Source organism: Somniosus microcephalus, chromosome 4, assembly GCF_052327205.1.
Source record: "Somniosus microcephalus isolate GS21.2 chromosome 4, FLI_Smic_1.0, whole genome shotgun sequence".
Lineage (NCBI taxonomy): Eukaryota > Metazoa > Chordata > Chondrichthyes > Squaliformes > Somniosidae > Somniosus > Somniosus microcephalus.
The window spans coordinates 266,036,100-266,055,925 of record NC_140990.1 but is presented as its reverse complement, the minus strand read 5'-3'; the positions used below and the strand labels follow the sequence as shown (position 1 = coordinate 266,055,925).

The following is a 19,826-nucleotide window of genomic DNA, read 5'->3' as shown; positions in this document are numbered from 1 at the left end:
GTCCCTTAGAGGATGAGACAGGGAAATTAATGGTGGGAAATATGGAGATGGCAAAAACGCTGAACAAATATTTTGTATCAGTCTTTACAGTAGAGGACACTAAGAATATCCCAACACTGGACAAACAGGGGGCTCTAGGGGGGGAGGAGCTAAATACGATTAAAATCACTAAGGAAGTGGTACTCGGTAAAATAATGGGACTTAAGGCGGATAAATCCCCTGGACCCGATGGCTTACATCCTAGGGTCTTGAGGGAAGTGGCGGTAGGGATTGTGGATGCATTGGTAATAATTTTCCAAAACTCCCTGGACTCAGCAAAGGTCCCGGCAGATTGGAAAACTGCTAATGTAACACCTTTATTTAAAAAGGGTAGTAGACAGAAGGCTGGAAACTATAGACCAGTTAGCCTAACATCTGTGGTTGGTAAAATTTTAGAGTCCATTATTAAGGAGACAGTAACGGGACATTTGGATAAACATAATTTAATAGGACAAAGTCAGCATGGTTTTACGAAAGGGAAGTCATGTTTGACAAATTTGCTTGAGTTCTTTGAGGACGTAACATACAGGGTGGATAAAGGGGAACCAGTGGACGTAGTGTATTTAGACTTCCAAAAGGCATTTGACAAGGTGCCACATAAAAGATTATTGCTCAAGATAAAAAATCACAGGATTGGGGGTAATATTCTGGCATGGGTGGAGGATTGGCTATCTAATAGAAAGCAGAGAGTTGGGATAAATGGTTCATTCTCAGACTGGCAATCAGTAACTAATGGTGTTCCGCAGGGGTCAGTGCTGGGACCCCAACTCTTTACAATCTATATTAACGATTTGGAGGAAGGGACCGAGTGTAACATATCAAAGTTTGCAGATGATACAAAGATGGGAGGGAAAGTAGTGAGTGAGCAGGACATAAAAAACTTGCAAAGGGACATAGACAGGCTAAGTAAGTGGGCAGAGATTTGGCAGATGGAATATAATACTGGAAAGTGTGAGGTTATGCACTTTGGCAGGAAAAATCATAGAGCAAGTTATTATCTTCATGGCAAGAAACTGGAAAGTACTGCAGTACAAAGGGATCTGGGGGTCCTGGTGCATGAAACACAAAAAGTTAGTATGCAGGTGCAGCAGGTGATCAAGAAGGCCAATGGAATGTTGGCTTTTATTACTAGGGGGATGGAATATAAAAACAGGGAGGTATTGCTGCAGTTGTGCAAGGTATTGGTGAGACCACACCTGGAATACTGCATACAGTTTTGGTGTCCATACTTAAGAAAAGACATACTTGCTCTCGAGGCAGTACAAAGAAGGTTCACTCGGTTAATCCCGGGGATGAGGGGGTTGATATATGAGGAGAGGTTGAGTAGATTGGGACTCTACTCATTGGAGTTCAGAAGAATGAGAGGCAATCTTATTGAAACATATAAGATTGTGAAGGGGCTTGATCAGGTGAATGCGGTGAGGATGTTTCCAATGATGGGTGAAACTAGAACTAGGGGGCATAATCTTAGAATAAGGGGCTGCTCTTTCAAAACTGAGATGAGGAGAAACTTCTTCACTCAGAGGGTGGTAGGTCTGTGGAATTTGCTGCCCCAGAGAGCTGTGGAAGCTACATCATTAAATAAATTTAAAACAGAAATAGACAGTTTCCTAGAAGTAAGGGGAATTAGGGGTTATGGGGAGTGGGTAGGAAATCGGACATGAGTCTAGGTTCGGATTGGTCATGGCCCTGTGGGTGGCGGAGCGGGCCCAGGGGCTGTGTAGCCTGGTCCTGTTCCTACTTCTTGTGTTCTAATTCTGTTAGATTTCAGGAGATGGTTCTATTCACAGGGATTAGTGGAGACCCCGGGAACAGGCTGCCAGCTAGGAGTCCTTCAAGAGTAAATTGGGCCTGTTCCTGGCTGGGGTGGAGATCGCCTTTACAGAAGGTAAGTACTGCAGGAAATACAGGGACAGAGTGATCTCCTGGACGAGTTTCGATCGCCTAGATGGGTCGGAGAGGAATTTCCCAGATTTTTTCTCCCAAATTGGCGATTGGGTTTTTTATCTGGTTTTTCGCCTCTCCCAGGAGATCACATGGGTTCGGGTGGGATGGAGAGTGAAAGTAGATTTGAGGTTAGGATCAGATCAGCCATGATCTTATTGAATGGCGAGCAGGCTCGAGGGGCCGATTGGCCTACTCCTGCTCCTATTTCTTATGTTCTTATGTTCTTATGAATGTCAAAGGGAGGTAGTTAGACTCTCGCTTGTTGGAGATAGTCATTGCCTGGCACTTCTGTGGCGCGAATATTACCTGACACTTATCAGCCCAAGCCTGAACATCGTCCAGGTCTTGTTGCATGCGGGCATGGAGTGCTTCATTATCTGTGGAGTTGTGAATGGCGCTGAACACTGTGCAGTCATCAGCGAACATCCCCATTTCTGACCTTATGTTGGAGGGAAGGTCATTGATGAAGCAGCTGAAGATAGTTGGGCCTAGTAAACTGCCCTGTGGAATTCCTGCAGCGATATCCTGGGGCTGTGATGATTGACCTTCAACCACCACAACCATCTTCCTTTGTGCTAGGTATGACTCCAGCCAGTGGAGCGTTTTCCCCCTGATTCCCATTGACTTCAGTTTTACTAGGGCTCCTTGATGCCAGACTCGGTCAAATGCTGCCTTGATGTCAAGGGCAGTCACTCTCACCTCACCTCTGGAATTCAGCTCTTTTGTCCATGTTTGGAGCAAGGCTGTAATGAGGTTGGGAGCTGAGTGGTCTTGGCGGAACCCAAACTGGGTATCAGTGAGCAGGTTATTGGTGAGTAAGAGCTGCTTGACAGCACTGTCGATGACCCTTCCATCACTTTGCTGATGTTTGAGAGTAGACTGATGGGGCGGTAATTGGCCGGGTTGGATTTGTCATGATTTTTGGGGCGGTCAGAGATCGCGGGGTGTGTAAAGAGGTTAGCTTGAGGGATCTGGGGAAGCACTCCTACTCCTGTAGGTCAATAAAATCTTTTAAAAAGGCTGCATGCCTTCATTTTACCTAAATTTTTACTTTTAATCCATGGAAGCCGGGCAGGTAAAAGGAGGCAAGAAGGGCTGGACCCATGAAGCAAGTGCATTTACGGCACTGCTTGTAGGCCAGGTGGAGCAAGAGTGCTTCCCCAGATCCCCCAAGCTAACCTCTTTACACACCCCATGATGTCCAAATTCCCCCGCGACCTCTGACTGCCCCACCACCAAACCCCCCCGCCCACCCCGCAATCTCCGGGTACTCACCACCCCTCCCTAACGTTCTCTGGCTGCTGTCCGAGTTCTCCGGCTGCTCACCCCCCACCCCCGGCGAACTCCCTTCCTCACCAGCAATCGCCGGCTGCTCACCGAGTTCTCCAGCTCTCCCCCCCGCCGCCCCCCCCCCCCCGCGATCTCGAGCTGTTCATCTTCCAACCCCCCGCGATCCACGGCTACTCACACCTCCCCTTCCCCATAATCTCCAACTTCTCTCCCCCCCCCCCCCCCCCAATCTCAGATTTACTATTCTGTATTATTTCCCCAACTACCAATATCCAGTTCACAGGTTTATATTTCTCTGGGTTATTCTTCCATTCTTTCTTTATAAATTGGCACCACATTTTCCTCTCTGGAGTCCCATGGCACAGCTCCTTTATTTAGTGATTCCCTTAAGTTATCCATCAGATGTGACCAATTTCTATTGCTACTTCCTGTAATCTTCTGCTTGGAAGTGCATTAGGGCCAGAATCCTTACTCTCTAAGGCCTAGAAATTGGGTATAGCCCCGCTTGAGGCGTTAGAACTGGCACTGCGCAAAGTTTATAGCCAGACGAAACTTATCGCTGCCTGGCGAGATATTGGGTTGCATCGCCCCCAAAGGGGATTGAGGCGCGAACTCAGACGTTGCACGGGGCTCCTAAGGCGCAAAAGTTCAGGCGCTACCCAATATCGGCGCGGACGGGCGCAGCGCAGGTGATCTCAATTACTGGAAACCACGAGACTTCCAGGCGCCGGCCGGCTCTTAAAGGGGTGGGTCAGTCAGCCTGAGCTGCCACACTCAACACCCTGTAGGCCTCAGAATCGGCGCTCGCCCTTCTCTGGCGCAAGAAACTTGTTCAGGATGGAGAAGGTGAGACAGAGAGCAGAGCGCTTCAGCACTGAGGCTCTGGACCATTTGGTGTCTGCAGTTGAGCGCCGTCGAGATGTTCTGTATCCTGACAATGGCAAGAGGCCGAATCAAAAGGCTTACCAGCGATCTTGGAGGGAGGTTTCTCTGAGGGTCAACTCCAGCAGCATGGCGACCAGGAGCCCTGTTCAGTGCAGGAAGAAATTCAACGACCTCACTCGGGTCGTTAGGGTGAGTGTTGGTTATGCAAACTTCTGATTCCCTCCATCTGCACCTGACTTCGAGCACCCTGTTGCCATGATGCCTCAATGGCCATCTGTCAGCAAGCACCCATGGCCCTTTCTGGGCACACACATGGACATTTCACTCAAGGCCACATGTAAGGGCCCTTGCACCATGGGGGGCATGAGATGATCTCTCAAGGCCTCATGTAAGGGCTCTTGCACCATGGGGGGCATGCGATGATCTCTCAAGGCCTCATGTAAGGGCTCTTGCACCATGGGGGGCATGCGATGATCTCTCAAGGCATCATGTTACAGAACTTCCCCTTCTTTCCCCTGCAGTCCAAGCTGGCGGCGAGGCGAAAGGAGCAGACTCGAACCGGTGGCGGGCCTCCACAAGTCGTCACTGACGGATCTCGAGGAGAGAGTGCACCAGATTCTTGGAGGACGTCTGTCTGGTCCTGTTACCACTGCAGCTGCCGACCCCATTTCCGACAGCGAGGGTAAGGCTCTTTCCTTTTTCAGCTGTTTCCTTCCACTTGGTCCCCCCGCCAGCATGCTTCCTCAGTGTGCAGCCAATGTCAGAGCCTTGCCGCAATCTGGCATGCCTTTCCGCCAACCTGTCCTTTTGCTAAAGCCACTCTTCCACCTCCCTGCTTTCAGATGATGCATCACCAACTCGGGCTCAACGCCCTGAAGCTGCCAGTGCCAGTGCCTCCGGAGGCGAGGATCAGGAGGAAGCCAGACCATCCGTTCCAATCTCAGGGGAGCATACACATCTACAGACTGGGGATAGTAGTTCCCTGGAGGGGAGTGGGGCGGTGCTCTGAGGATCAGCCAGTTGCCGGTACAAGCGGCATGCAGCAACGCAAGGGGGGTAGGCAAGTTCGGCCACTGTCTCCCCGGAGGGCAAGGCAGGTAGTGATGACTGCTGCACAGAGTGCAGAGGAGGTGCGTCGCCTGGCTAAAATGAGCACCCAAGCCCGGCTCAGGCACACTGAGCTGATGGCTGCAGTGGGGAGGATGCCTCAGTCAATAGATACACTGGCTAAGAGTGTGTTGGACTTCGGGGCAACAATGGAGAGGACTGTCCAGGGCTTCGGGCCAACAATGGAGAGGACTCTCGAGGGCTTCGGGGCAACAGTGGAGAGGACTGTCCAGGGCTTCGGGCCAACAATGGAGAGGACTGTCCAGGGCTTCGAGGCCGCTATGGAAAGGACTGTTCAGGGCTTCGGACAATCCCTGGAAAGGTCTGTCCAGGGCTTGGCCGAGGCAGTGGAGCGGTCGGCACCGGCCTTGTCCGAAGCAATGGAAAGAACTGTCCAGGGCTTCTCCGAAGCACTGGCACCTGGCTCACAGGTCCTCACTGCTGCCACGCAGTCACTTGCCGGCCTCGTCCACACCCAGATTGAGGCAACGCGAACTCTCACTGCAGCCACCCTATCTGCATCAGCTAGGATCACCCCGGGCCCTTCCAGTCCCATACAAGGCCAGGAATCAGTGGAGCATGCGATTGTGGCGGATGAGCCGAGCCGGTCCCCTCAGAGAGCCAGTGTGTCGTCCGACCATGCTGCAGGTGTCCTCTCTCGGCAGGTGACCATTGCACATGCCAGCGCTGGTACGTCTGCAGTGCAGCTGCCACCACCTGCAGGGAACACTGCTTCCAGCCATGCTCAGATCAAGCATCCTGCGTCTGCACCCTCCAAGCCCAGAGGTCGGCCAGGCCGTCCCTCAGGGGCTTCTGCGCTTCCACACAGTCAGCAGGCGTCCCCCAGCCTTCACCCCGCCACTGGGGTTCAATTACGTAGGAGCAGCAGGGAGGGAAGGGGCCGTCCGCGAAAGAGAAGTCGTTCTCCATCAAGGGGCCAGCAGTAGAGGGAGGTGCTGAGACGTTTCCTTGGCCAAATTCAAGGACACCCTCACCTGTTGTAATTGTTGGAAATGGTTTGTTTAGTTTTGCGGCTTTGCCGAAGAGTTAACTGTTATTTTGTTAGTTATGGTTTCTGTTGACATGACGTTGTTTTGCTATAATGAAAGACTTTTGTGACAATAAAGAGAAGTTTTAATGTGCTATGGTGCACGTGACTAATTACAGTGATGCTGGCCTTCAGAGGCTTTCAAACATCCAAAGTGCGCAGGAGTAAAGACACTCATCATTCCGCCAGAGGGGCCTCGAAACGAGTCCTCATGAGCCTCTGACGGATGGCCCTTCCACTTTCAGGAGCCCTTCCATGTTCCTCCTCCTCCTCGTCCGCATGCTCCTCCTCCTCCTCCTCCTCCTCCTCCTCCTCGACCGCCTGCTCTGCTGGTCGTTGAGGGACAGCTGGAATTGGCTGGGTGCGTCGAATCGCCAAGTTGTGGAGCATGCAGCAGACGACGACGATGTGACCCACTTGCTCCGGCGAGTACTGCAGGGCTCCCCCCGAATGGTCAAGACATCGGAAACGCTTTTTGAGCACACCAATAGTGTGCTCTACAATGTTCCTGGTCGCCTGATGGCTGCTGTTGAACAGCTCTTCTGCTGGGGTGGCGGACACACGGAGTGGTGTCATCAGCCATGGGCAGAGAGGATAGCCCTTGTCCCCAATAAGCCAGCCTCGTAGTCGAGCCGGCCCCTCAAAAAGGTCACAAACAGGTCTACCGCAGGATAAAGGCATCGTGGCTGCTCCCTGGGAATTGGGCGTTGACTGCCATGATGATTTGGCGGTGGTCACAGACCAGCTGCACGTTGAGGGAGTGGAACCCCTTGCGGCTGCGGAAGTCCTCAGGATTCTGCAATGGTGCCCTCAAAGCCACGTGTGTACAGTCAATCGCCCCCTGCACCATGGGGAAGTTCGCAATAGCAGCGAAGCCTTGCGCGCGCTCTGTCTGCTTCTCCAGGGTCAGAGGGAAGGTGATGAATTGACGCCTTCGCCTATAAAGGGCAGCTGTAACTTGCCGGATGCAACAGTGGACTGCAACCGGAGAGATATTCGCAATGTCCCCAATGGCTGACTGAAAGGATCCGTTGCCATAAAAATTGAGGGCAACAGTCAGTTTCACGGCCACCGACAGAGAGGTCCTGCACCGTAGACGCGGCTGCAGATCCTCAGCAAGCAGGTGGCACAGCTCAGTAACAACGTCCCTCCCGATTCAGAGCCTTCGCACACACTGCTCCTCCGACATGTCAAGGTATGACACCTGCTGCCTAAAGACCCTCGCAGCATACCCTCGGATTGGCCGACCTCCATTGCCCCTCCTCCTTCTGGCCAATCCCGGCCCTCTCTCCCGCCATCTCTCTGCCCCTAGTGTTCGGCCATGAGGCGGTCGCCCTCCAAAGCATCTCCCATTCCGATGCCAGTTGGCCAAAAGGCTGTTAGGTCTAGTGCTCCAACTGCTCCGGACAGGTTTGAAGGTCCCAAGTACTCTAATGCTAAATTCCAAAAGCTCTGCTCCACAGTAGCTCACCAACTCTCTCCACCAACGATCGTAATGAACAGGCCAAGTGGCTGAAGCTTCTATACTAGAGCTGTCCCCTTTAAATAGCGCCCCCCGACTCCGAGAAGGGCCTGCTAACGCTCCTTCGAACTGTCACTAATAGCACTAGGCGTAAAGGCTCCGGGCGCCACCCAATATCCGCTCAGGCGCCCCTAAAAGGCGTTGCACACTGAAATGAAATAATGATCTGCTTGCGCTCGCGGGCGCGCGCAAACACTTAGCGCAGGCGTTAAATGTATAGTCAATATGGGAGTTGTCGCTATCTTCATTGCGCCCGCCCCAACATTGGGTAATGCCCCAATTCTTGGTCTCTTTAGGCGCTAACCGCTGGCGCAAACAACCGAATTTCTAGGCCTAAGTATCTTTGATCTATCACATTTTTGTAGGTAATTTCTAAACATTCATTTTTCTTCCTCTTGCCCTTTAATTTCCGACCCTGTATGGGAAAGGCAGTCCTCAAATTGATTAGTAAATTCTGACATATAATTTTTTTTTGAGGATATATGGTATTCCTTAGTCATTAGTTGTAATAACTCCCCTGGGAACCCAAATCTTTCCCAAAAATATAGAAACCTTTCACATTAAAAAAAAATGTTCATGAGATGTGGGCGGCGCTTGGCAAGACCAGCATTTATTACCCATCCCTAATAGCCCTTGAGAAGGTGGTGGTGAGCTGCCTTCTTGAACCGCTGCAGTCCATGTGATGAAGGTACTCCCACTGTGCTGTTAGGGAGGGAGTTCCAGGATTTTGACCCAACGACGATATATTTTCAAATCAGGATGGTGTGTGACTTGGAGGGGAACTTGGAGGTGATGGCACACCCATGCGCCTGCTGTCCTTGTCCTTCTACGTGATAGAGGTCACGAGTTTGGGAGGTGCTGTTGAAGAAGCCTTGGCGAGTTGCTGCAGTGCATCTTGTAGATGGTACAAACTGCAACCACGGTACGCTGGTGGTGGAGGGAGTGAATGTTTAAGGTAGTGGATGGGGTGCTAATCAAGCGGCTGCTTTGACCTGGATGGTGTCGAGCTTCTTGAGTGTTGTTGGAGCTGCACTCATCCAGGCAAGTGTAGAGTATTCCATCACACTCCTGACTTGTGCCTTGATGGTGGAAGGGCTTTGAGAAGTCAGAAGGTGAGACACTCACTGCAGAATACCCAGCTTCTGACCTGCTCTTGTAGCCACAGTATCTATATGGCTAGTCCAGTTAAGTTTCTAGCCAATGGTGACCCCCCAGGATGTTGATGGTGGGAGATTCGTTGATGGTAATGCCATTGAATGTCAAAGGGCAGTGGTTAGACTTTCTCTTTGGAGATAGTCATTGCCTGGCACTTGTGTGGCACGAATGTTACTTGCCACTTATCAGCCCAAGCCTGAATGTCATCCAGCTCTTGCTGCATGCAGGCACCAGCTGCTTCATTATCTGAGGAGTTGTGAATGGAACTGAACACTGTGCAATCATCAGCGAACATCCCCACTTCTGACTTTATGATAGAGGTAAGTTCGTTGATGAAACAGCTAAAGATGGTTGGGCCTAGGACACTGCCCTGAGGAACTCCTGCAGCAGTGCCCTGAGGCTGAGGTGATTGGCCTCCAACCACCATAACCATCTTCCTTTGTGCTAGGTATGGCTCCACCAGTGGAGAGTTTGTCCTCTAATTCCTATTGACTTCACTTTTACCAGGGCTCCTTGATGCCACACTCGATCAAATGCTGCCTTGATGTCAAAGGCAGTCACTCTCACTTCACTTCTGGAATTCAACTCTTTTGTCCATGTTTGGACCAAGGCTGTAATGAGGTCGGGAGCCGAGTGGTCTTGGCAGAACCCAAACTGGGCATCAGTGAGCAGGTTATTGGTGAATAAGTGCCGCTTGATAGCACTGTCAATGACACCTTCCATCACTTTGCTGATGATTGAGAGTAGACTGATGGGGCTGTAATTGGCCAGATTGGATTTGTCCTGCTTTTTGTGGACAGCGCATACCTGGGCAATTTTCCATATTGTTGGGTAGATACCAGTGTTATCGGTGTACTGGAACAGCTTGGCTAGAGGCACGGCTAATTCTGGAGCACAAGTCTTCAGCACGACAACCGGGATGTTATCAGGGCCCGTGGCCTTTGCTGTATCCAGTGTGCTTGGCACCTCTAGCTGAGGATGGTTGCGAACGCTTCATCCTTGTCTTTTGCACTCGCGTGCTGGGCTGCGCCATCATTGAGGATGGGGATGTTCATGGAACCTCCTCCCGTTAGTTGTTTAATTGCCCACCACCAATCACGACTGGATCTGGCAGGACTGTAGAGCTTTGATCTGATCCATTAGTTGTGGAATCGCTTAGTTCTGTCTAGCATGCTGTTTCCGCTGTTTAGCATGTACGTAGTCCTGTGTTGCATCTTCACCGGGTTGGCACTTCATTTTTAGATACACCTTGTGCTGCTCCTGACAAGCTCTTCTACACTCCTCATTGAACCAGGGTTGAGGTACTCTTCTTCCACTGTTTGGAGCTGCCTCTCTTCTGCCTGCTCCTTTACAGAACAAGTGTTTGTAATGAACACAGGCTACACTATTTTTGGGTACCTTGAACAGGCTGCACTGCAGAGTCCTTCAATTTGTCAAGGTATCTGAACTTTTGTTTTAATATTCCGATGGTAAGTTCCACCAAGAACCTAGTAGCTATGTGCACCTCATTGTGCTTCTCTGATGCATGGAAAGTTTGTCTTTGTCTATCTGATACTGGTCTCTTATTTAAGCCAACCCACAGGGACATCATTAGACTGGCACCACCACTTGTTATCAAAGCAGATGAAATAAGAGAATGTGTGAATATCAAAAGACTTTTTTTGAAGTAGGTTGAAGCTGTATCAGTGCTATGTATTTTCAATATGCAGCCGAAATCATGGCATTGTTACAGCTAAAATAGTACCTGTTGACAAGTTAAATAATATAACTAGGGTCTTGCTGTTCCATGGCTCAAAGGTCATGAGTCACTGCTCCAGTTCCTGATCAGCTATGCATCCAATCTTCTGGCCCATTAAATAATGTTGTCATCATTGACTGTTGTAAAATAAAGTAATTATGACAGCTGCCAGGATAGTGGGCATAAACAAGTATGATTCTCTATCTGTGCTGACAAACCAAGTGCAAGTTCATGGAGTGAAACATCTTTCTGATCATGAAGGCAATGGTTTTGTGAGGACGGGTCAGTGCAGCCACATTATAGCATTCATAATTTGAAGAATCTAGCCAGACAGTAAAAGTGTTTATGGTTGTTTTTCATGGAGAAATAAATGAAATTCCGGGCCTGGACAAATAGTAGCATTTGCCACCAAATAATGCAGCTGTGCACTGCTGATTGTGAGATTTGACGTGTATTTCTAGCTCTTGATTAGAAAGAACTAGGGCAAAAAATTCAAGGCAGCAGTCAACTTGACAGTCATTGATAGAGCCAGGTTTCAAGGTCTGGCTTCAGGAGATTGCACAGTTCGGACATGACCATCCTTGTGAATCGTAATTTCTGCATGCAGATTTCCTTGGACATGTACAGGTACAATTGGCTTGGCCCATATACATGAGTGATAAGATGAGGGAGGCTCTGTGTTGAGTATTTAAGTTGTAAATGCACCTGCTTTGCATGCCCCCTCTGGTTCTTATCTTCCTTCCTCAGAAACTACAGATTCAGTGCTGTGCCTTGTAGGATACCCATCGGTGCTATCGCGGCTCTAGGTAATTAGAGTTCTGTTGGCAAATATCTACAGATAGAGATGGGGTGCTGCTTTAGCAAGTGCTGAAAACAAAAACAGTAGCACATAAACAGTCAAATCTCTGGGTCAATTTGTAAAAACTACCAGTCTAACTCCCTTTTAAGATGATGCCCAATATAGTTGGATGGTCCTCCTATTTTCTACAGATACTGAGCTACTGGACTGTTGTTCAGGTGCTCTGGATGCATTATGGGGCAATTACTAAATTTCCATGCTTTTCAGAGGCTGAATGAACCTAGTGCATGCTAGATACATGGACCCTCAGTAGCATGTGCTTACCAGCCACATGAAAGCATGCTCTGCAAAATCAGTTGCAGGTGATCCATATTATTGGACACTCAGGCCTGAGCACCTAATAATCTAGTCACCTGCACTTGATGTGTTCCTTTTTTTTTATTCGTATATGGGATGTGGGCGTCGCTGGCAAGGCCAGCATTTATTGCCCATCCCTAATTGCCCTTGAGAAGGTGGTGGTGAGCCGCCTTCTTGAACCGCTGCAGTCCCGTTTTAGGGAGGGAGTTCCAGGATTTTGACCCAGCGACGATGAAGGATCATCGATATACTTCTAAGTCAGGATGGTATGTGACTTGGAGGGGAACTTGGAGGTGGTGGTGTTCCCATGCACCTGCTGCCCTTGTCCTTCTAGGTGGAAGAGGTCGCGGGTTTGGGAGGTGCTCCCAAAGAAGCCTTGGTGAGTTGCTGCAGTGCATCTTGTAGATGGTACACACTGCAGCCATGGTACGCCGGTGGTGGAGGGAGTGAATATTTACGGTGGTGGATTGGGTGCCAATCAAGCGGGCTGCTTTGTCCTGGATGGTGTCGAGCTTCATGAGTGTTGTTGCAGCTGCACTCATCCAGGCAAGTGGAGAGTATTCCATCACACTCCTTACTTGTGCCTTGTAGATGGTGGAAAGGCTTTGGGGCGTCAGGAGGTGAGACACTCACCACAGAATACCCAGCCTCCTGTTGCCAACCATTGTATTATCAGCATTTCAGTTCTTCCTCATTCCCTCAAAGCCTGCCTTTACTCGAGTCCTTCCTTCCTGGAAGATCAGCAACCATTCCCTTTCTGCTGCTTCATTATTCGTGTCTAGATGTGATTTGGTCACCATCTGCAATGTGTGCTCCAAAACCCTTCCCTCTCCCATATAGAGCAGAATGTCTCCTGCTCTTTTTAACCTCAGTGACTTTGAACTTGAGCAAGTGTACCTGGAGAAACTTCTTTGACCTAAGGTTTCCCTCAACACTGATACTTCCCAGAAACTCTGACATCATGCAATTGTTGCACAATACTGACATAATTTTTGGCGAAACTCCGATATATTCTACACTTTCTCACTCCAGTAGGAACATAGGAACAGGAGAAGGCCGTTCAGCCTCTTGAGCCTGTATCGCCATAAGAACATAAGAAATAGGAGCAGGAGTCGGTCATTTGGCCCTTTGAGCCTGCTCCGCCATTCAATAAGATCATGGCTGATCTTCTTCATCTGCACTATCCCCATATCCCTTGATTCCCTTAATATTCAAAAATCTATCGATCTCTGACTTGAATATACTCAACGACTGAGCCTCCACAGCCTCTGGGGTAGAGATTTCCAAAGATTCACCACCCTCTGAGTGAAGAAATGTCTCCTCATCTCAGTCCTAAATGGCCGACCCCTTATTCTGAGACTGTGACCCCTGGTTCTAGACTTCCCAGCCAGGGGAAACATCCTCCCAGCATCTAACCTGTCAAGCCCTGTAAGAGTTTTGTATGTTTCAAAGAGATCATCTCTCATTCTTCTAAACTCTAAAGAATATAGGCCTAGTCTACTCAATCTCTCCTCATAGGTCTCCTCTTCCAATCATTGATATAGATTGTGAATAGCTGAGGCCCAAGCACTGATCCTTGCGGTACCCCACTAGTTACAGCCTGCCAACCCGAAAATGACCCGTTTATTCCTACTCTCTGTTTTCTGTCCGTTAACCAATCCTCAATCCATGCTAGTATATTACCCCCAATTCCATGAGCCCTAATTTTGTTTTATAACCTCTTGTGTGGCACCTTATCGATTGCCTTCTGAAAATCCAAATACACCACATCCACTGGTTCCCCCTTTCCTATTCTGCTAGTTACAACCTCAAAAAACTCTTAACAGATTTGTCAAACATAATTTCCCTTTCATAAATCCGTGTTGACTCTGCCCAATCCTATTATTATTTTCTAACTGCCTGTTACCGCATCCTTAAAAATAGATTGTAGCATTTTCCCTACTACTGATGCCAAGCTAATTGGTCTGTAGTTCCCCGTTTTCTCTCTCCCTCCTTTCTTAAATAGTGGGGTTACATTCGCTACCTTCCAAGCCATTTAACTCCATTTACCCACCTTGGCTCCATATCCCTCAATACCCTTGACTAGCAAACATCTATCAATCTCAGATTTAAAGGCCCGGACCAAGACCGCGTACACCGTAAGTGCCTCACAAGATCCAGGTTTCCATATGCACTGCGCATGCATGAAAACCAGGAACTTGCGATCTGTCAAGTTTCAGCTTGACAGACCATCTGCATGCACAGGAAATGGACATTCGCTGACAGAGTTGGGCTATTTGACCAACTACTACCCAGTGAATGCCCACAAAACCCTTACGCCTGGTAAAAGCAGGGATAGGGCCTTCTTTTACCAGCGTAAGGGTGAAAATAAATATTAAAATACATTTTTAAATATCATTTAAACATTCAAAATTCATTAAAATTAGTTTAGGTTATTTTTGGCCCCTTTAAAAACATTTAAATTTATTTTTCAAAAAATTAATTTTTAAAAAATGTTTAAATTGTATTTTTTATTAATTTTAAACGTGGTGATTTATTTTTATTTAGGTTGTGTGAAAGTGTGTTTTTTAGGGGATTCCTATTCTGCTTAAAGAGATTCCATACGCAAATGGAATCCCAATAAGCATAATGGGAATCCCCTTTTTGATTGGTTGGGCTGGCCCACGTGATCCCTGGGGCGCTTGCAAACCGCATGTGCCTCTGGGATATGTGGGCCTTTACGCAGGTGTATGCCTGCAGGCCCAGGGCTGCAAGAGTCTGAAGATACGGAGGCACCAGGTAGGTGCGTACTTTTCTTGCGGATCGGAGGCATTCAATTATTAATTGAGCTAGCATCTACTGTTTTTTGTGGGAGAGAGTTCCGCACTTCTACCATCTTTTGCATGAAGAAGTGTTTCCTAACCTCTCTCCAGAATGGCTTGGCTTTGACTTTAAGGTTATGTCCCGTTGTCCTACAGTGATATGTATACTAGGGCCCCAAAATCTCTTTGGTCTCCACTGTTCGTAGCTTTTCACCATTTAACAAATCCTCGGATCTATCCTTTTTTGGTCCAAAATGGATGACCGCACATTTACCTGCATTGAAATCCATCTGCTATAGGTTTGCCCACTCACTTAATCTATCAATGTCTCTTTGTAATTTTATGCTCCCGTCTACACTACTTACAATACCACCTATCTTTGTGTCATATATGGCTCTCTATTGTGTTATCTAAGTCATTGATAAATTTTAGCTAAGTCTCTTATGCAGAACCTTATCGAATGCCTTTTGCAAATCCATATAAACTACATCTATAGACATTCTCCTGTTTGCTACTTTAGTTACGTCTTCAAAAAATTCAGTTAAGTTTGTTAGACATGACCTACCCTTTATAAATCCATGTTGGCTCTCTCTAATCAGCTCAAATTTCTCTTAAGTGCTCAGAGCTACTCTGCTCTTCCCAATCTATATGGAAATTAAAGTCTCCCATTAAAACAACTCTGCTTTTGTTACAAGCCTCTCTAATCTCTGAATAAATACATTCTGCCACTTCATCGCTGCTATCAGGAGGCCTGTAGACAATTCCCATTACAGTTTTAAGTCCTCTCTTATCCCTCAATTTTAACCATAGAGTCTCCGCTGATTGCTTTCCCTTAACTCATTCCGACATTACAACAGTGACTCCACTTCAAAAGTACTTCATTGGTTGTAAAGCGCTTTGAGACGTCCGGTGGTCGTGAAAGGCGCTATATAAATGGAAGTCTTACTTTCTTTACCTATATCCTCTCTTACTAATGCTAAAACAGTATCTTTAATCAATAAGGCTACCCCTCCTCCTCTACTAGTCTCCCTATCCTTTCTACTCTTTTAACAGCCAATTTGGATGACTGAAAACAATTAAAGCAAAAGTGCCTGCTTTTTAAAGGGGCACAAACAATCAACTCCAAATTATGAGTGAAACCAAATCACTGTTTGTGACCTGAACTCTGCTCTTGTAGCTTGCTTCTATTTATTATTTTAAGTTATTTCTACTTTCTAATGAATTTATCCCATACCAACTGTTTTTAGTTTTTAGTATATAAAATACTTATACTTAGCTGTTATCTTCTTTCTCCCTAATCCCATCATCTATTTTTGGATGCGAGCCCAACATTGAAAGTAATCTAAAATCTGACAAAATTGATGTGAGCAGGTCAACTTTTGATGTGATTGTTTTGGAGTCGAGCACCAGAATGAAATGTTGGATGAATTATCTTGTCCACAGTGCCAACCTTCCGGCATACGCATACAAAATAATGCATTTTTGATGCTCTTATGGGCTTATCCAATAATCTGTTCTATTAATGTAATGCACCTTGTCTAAAGTAACTAGTTTAGAAGAACTATCTTCTGAGAGATGTATGACAATACACCAAGGCACTAATTGAGAAATACATTCTGTCATAGTGTGGCTTGATTCTGATTTGTCCTCTGTTATCTGTCTAAGCCTGCATGTCAGGAGGAGCTGCTAACCAGATGCTTCCCCAGAGGGACGGAGGGAAAATCCAAAGGGCAAGTCAGGCCATAGTGTACTTATGCACCTTCTAGTCACTGGTTCAAAATTAATATTCGTAGAGCTATGGTAGTAGATCATTTCTGTACTCTCCCAGTTGGCATAGTGCAGGGGAAATCCAAAAGAATGACAAAGCCTTTACAAAATAGGAAACATAAATTTGATTCTTTGGTTGTTTAAAGCAAAACTGCAAATGGTTAATTTACTGTATCTGCATCATTCAGATTTGCAAAGTTAGTCTGTTTGTGTGGGCATACTGTCACACACAATGCTGAGTAGCTATTTTCAGGGATTAGTAGAACCTTCCACGCATGGTTTACTTTTAACAATATGTGAATGTACAATGCAATGACCCATACCAATTCCCCATTCAATGCCAAAAAATTATCAATGTTTTGTGTGGCCTTTGACTCTGGTAAGTAAGATTTATTGGCACTTCAAAATGCCTGAGAATTATTATTTAAAGTGTTAAACTATATATTGGATAAAAATATTATGTTTTGGATTTGTTTTGAGCTTTTATAGTAGCAAGGAGAGAGTGTATTGTATCGGGCACCATTGCACTCTACCATGGAGTGGTTGGAAGCAAGTTTGATGTCCCCTATCTGACTGAGTTCCAGATCTCATCTGTGTTGTTGAAGTGAGGGAGGGCTGAGTAAAGGCTAGACACTATCCCAAGGAAAGGTAGGGAGGGAAGAATGGCAAGAGAGTTACCCTTTACTACTCTCAGATGGTTCCTTTGCACTCAGAGTGCCATTGGTGGAAGCCTAGTAGCAGATCACCAGCCTGTCCTCTTGGCCAGAGATGATAATGGAAGGTAGACATAACAGAGGTGAAGGGAAGAAAATGTCTTGTCTTCAGATGGATAAGATTAAAATCCCAGGCATCTTTCCATTTACATTGCCAGGTCTAAGCAAATGCTATGTCGGCTCTATCTCCATTTGGTACTGTAAATGGAGGGGGGGAGGGAAGGGGGAGGGGAGGGTGTGTGTGGGAGGGGCGGCGGGCGAAGGAAATCGGGGATGCACAAGAGGCTAGATTGGAGGAATGCAGAGTTCTCGGAGGGTTGCAGGGCTGGAGGAGGTTACAGAGATAGGGAGGAATGAAATGCAGATGATTCACTATTTAAATTTTTTCCTCTCTCCTGAAGACTTTGAATCACGCTAGGGTATAGTTCTATGGTTGCTAACAGTCCTCGGGTATCTTACTTTAGTGGCCATTCGTCATGTCTGAGTGCTTCGACATTAAAGGTTGGCAAACCATTCCACAATGTTGGGGGATCATAGCCAAGCATGATCCCATTCTCACCATTTGATGAAAGGATCACAAACTTGTGGTCAAGGACAAAAGCCTGGCTGACATTTTTTTCTCCTCTTCCCTTACAGTAGATTTCTTACTGTTGCCTGAGGTCAGATAACTTAGCACCGACCAGTAATTCCTGATTTGCATGATTCAGTACCACACTACCCACTCGTTGACCAATGGGGGATCTTACTGTTTTAATTTTTTTATTATAAATATAGATTCAGAAAATCTTGCAAGCAGCAAAGGTTAGCAAAGAGCATACACTGATTAAGCAACATCAACAGGTATGGTGGCAGGAGCAGCTGAGACTGGTGGAAACGAGGTAAGAATTAACACCTTAAATGTTCCTTTAAGATTAATTTTTAATTGTGTCTCACAAGCATATTTTAGTAATCATCTATATTTGCATTAGTAAAACGCTATGATACTATGTTGTTGGGTTTTATTTTAGAATGTACTTGGATTATTCCCCCATTGCCTTGAATCCTGAAGGGTCATATTTACATCAGAAGCTATTCAACTGTTCAAAAATGAAATGATCTATCTAAATCACAAAGGCTCTCCCCAAAAATTCTAATCTTTCAAGTATTGTTGATTCTTCAAATAATATGAAATAACGTAAGCTAATGTTATGATTTGGGCTTTTAAAGTGACACTTTCTTATTCAACAGTGGTATAGTGCCACCCATGAGTGCATTTTTTCTCCCACAAATGGGAAGCCCACATTATTTATAATCTGCCCTTGCAGAGGTATGGAGCTTCAGCCTTATAATTAACGCAGATGTGAAAAATTGCATACTGGACTTCACATAAAATAAGACGAGGTATAAAGATACTACTCGTAAGCGGATCCTTACGCGCGTCATGGCGAATAAAACGTATCCGTCAGGCGAAGGACCATAGAAACGTGCGAAACAGCAGGCCTTGTTAGAGTGACGGGCCGATTGGGTGGACGCGGGCGATGTCTCCGTTGACTGATGAGCGAAACCTTCAGGAGGCTGGAACGCACGGAACAGTGCGTGCCATAATGCTACGACATGAACAGAACGGAGGGTGAAGAGTTGCTACGTTGATCTGTGATCGGTGAAGCTAGCAACTTTCACGTGGCTGATCGCAGCCGCGGAATGCCCGTTAGACCCGTCCTTGATGTATACAGCTTCAATAGACATTTGCGTTAAATACAGGGAAAACTGGAGAAAGGGCGGCAACGGTCCAGGTTGTTGTTGCTTTCAAAAGAGATTAACTCTGCCTGGAGGGCGGCAACACATGTAACAGTTGTAAATTTAAGAAAAAACAGCCGGAAGGGCGGCACACTTTTGTTCACACCGAATCATGTAGTAAATAACACAACCAGCAAGCTGAAAACAGCCAGAAGGGCGGCACACTTTTCTTCTCGCCGAATCATGTAGTAAGTAACACAACCAGCAAGCTGAAAAGCTGGTGCGTCGTCAGCGGGGAAAGAGTCATCGGTGTTCACGAGGGAGGGGTTCTCATAGGTGAGGAATGCGTCCTCGTATGTTGCAGGGATGAGTCCTCGTGGTATCCCCGCGGGGTGCGCTCCGATCTTGTGGGCCCGAACATGCTGTACCCCGCGCATGGAGAGATGTATACTTGCTGTTACTTTGGATGTAGAGGCAGACGAACCGTGTGGCAGTAGAAGAATCGAATATGGAGACCGTGGTCTGTACCGCATCGCTGTTCTCAGCGAACAGAGCTTCTTCCTTCAAAAAGCACGAGGGAGACTGTGGCTCCCTGAATTGCGGTAGCGACAGCAGAACGGCTGATGCTTCCATTGCATGCTTCGTTTGTGAAAATCGTTCACAAACCCACCAATTGTAGCGCTGGTGGACGACTGTTGCCGTTGGTCGTGCTCTACTTCTATAAAATTATTCATAACAAACAGGCTCACCTCCAAGCTGCGCTTCCATTGCGAAGACGTTTGCAAAAACGGGGTCCCTTTTGGTGGAACCTGTATTAATCGGTTGCTGTTCCATGTTGTTCGTCGGTTGTGCGTTGGTCGTCTTGAGTGAAGACGAGGTTCAGGCGTGCGTTGCTACCGTGAAAATCGTTCACGGATACGGGTTCACCCATTGTAGCGTTGG

General features: G+C 47.1%; 1 protein-coding gene across 3 annotated transcripts in view; it reads left to right on the top strand.

Annotated features, from left to right (window-relative positions):
* The window catches only part of LOC147120432 (coiled-coil domain-containing protein 148-like), a 152,181-nt gene that overhangs the window by 16,914 nt on the left and 115,441 nt on the right, over positions 1–19,826 (top strand). For 2 of the 3 annotated variants that reach the window (XM_085986338.1, XM_085986339.1), the window contains one exon: positions 17,943–18,046. In XM_085986338.1, coding sequence (XP_085842464.1) covers positions 17,943–18,046 — 104 coding nt within the window. Of the gene's footprint in view, positions 1–4,676; positions 4,844–17,942; positions 18,047–19,826 lie in introns of those variants that run through there. The other variant, XM_085986340.1, reaches the window with a different exon arrangement.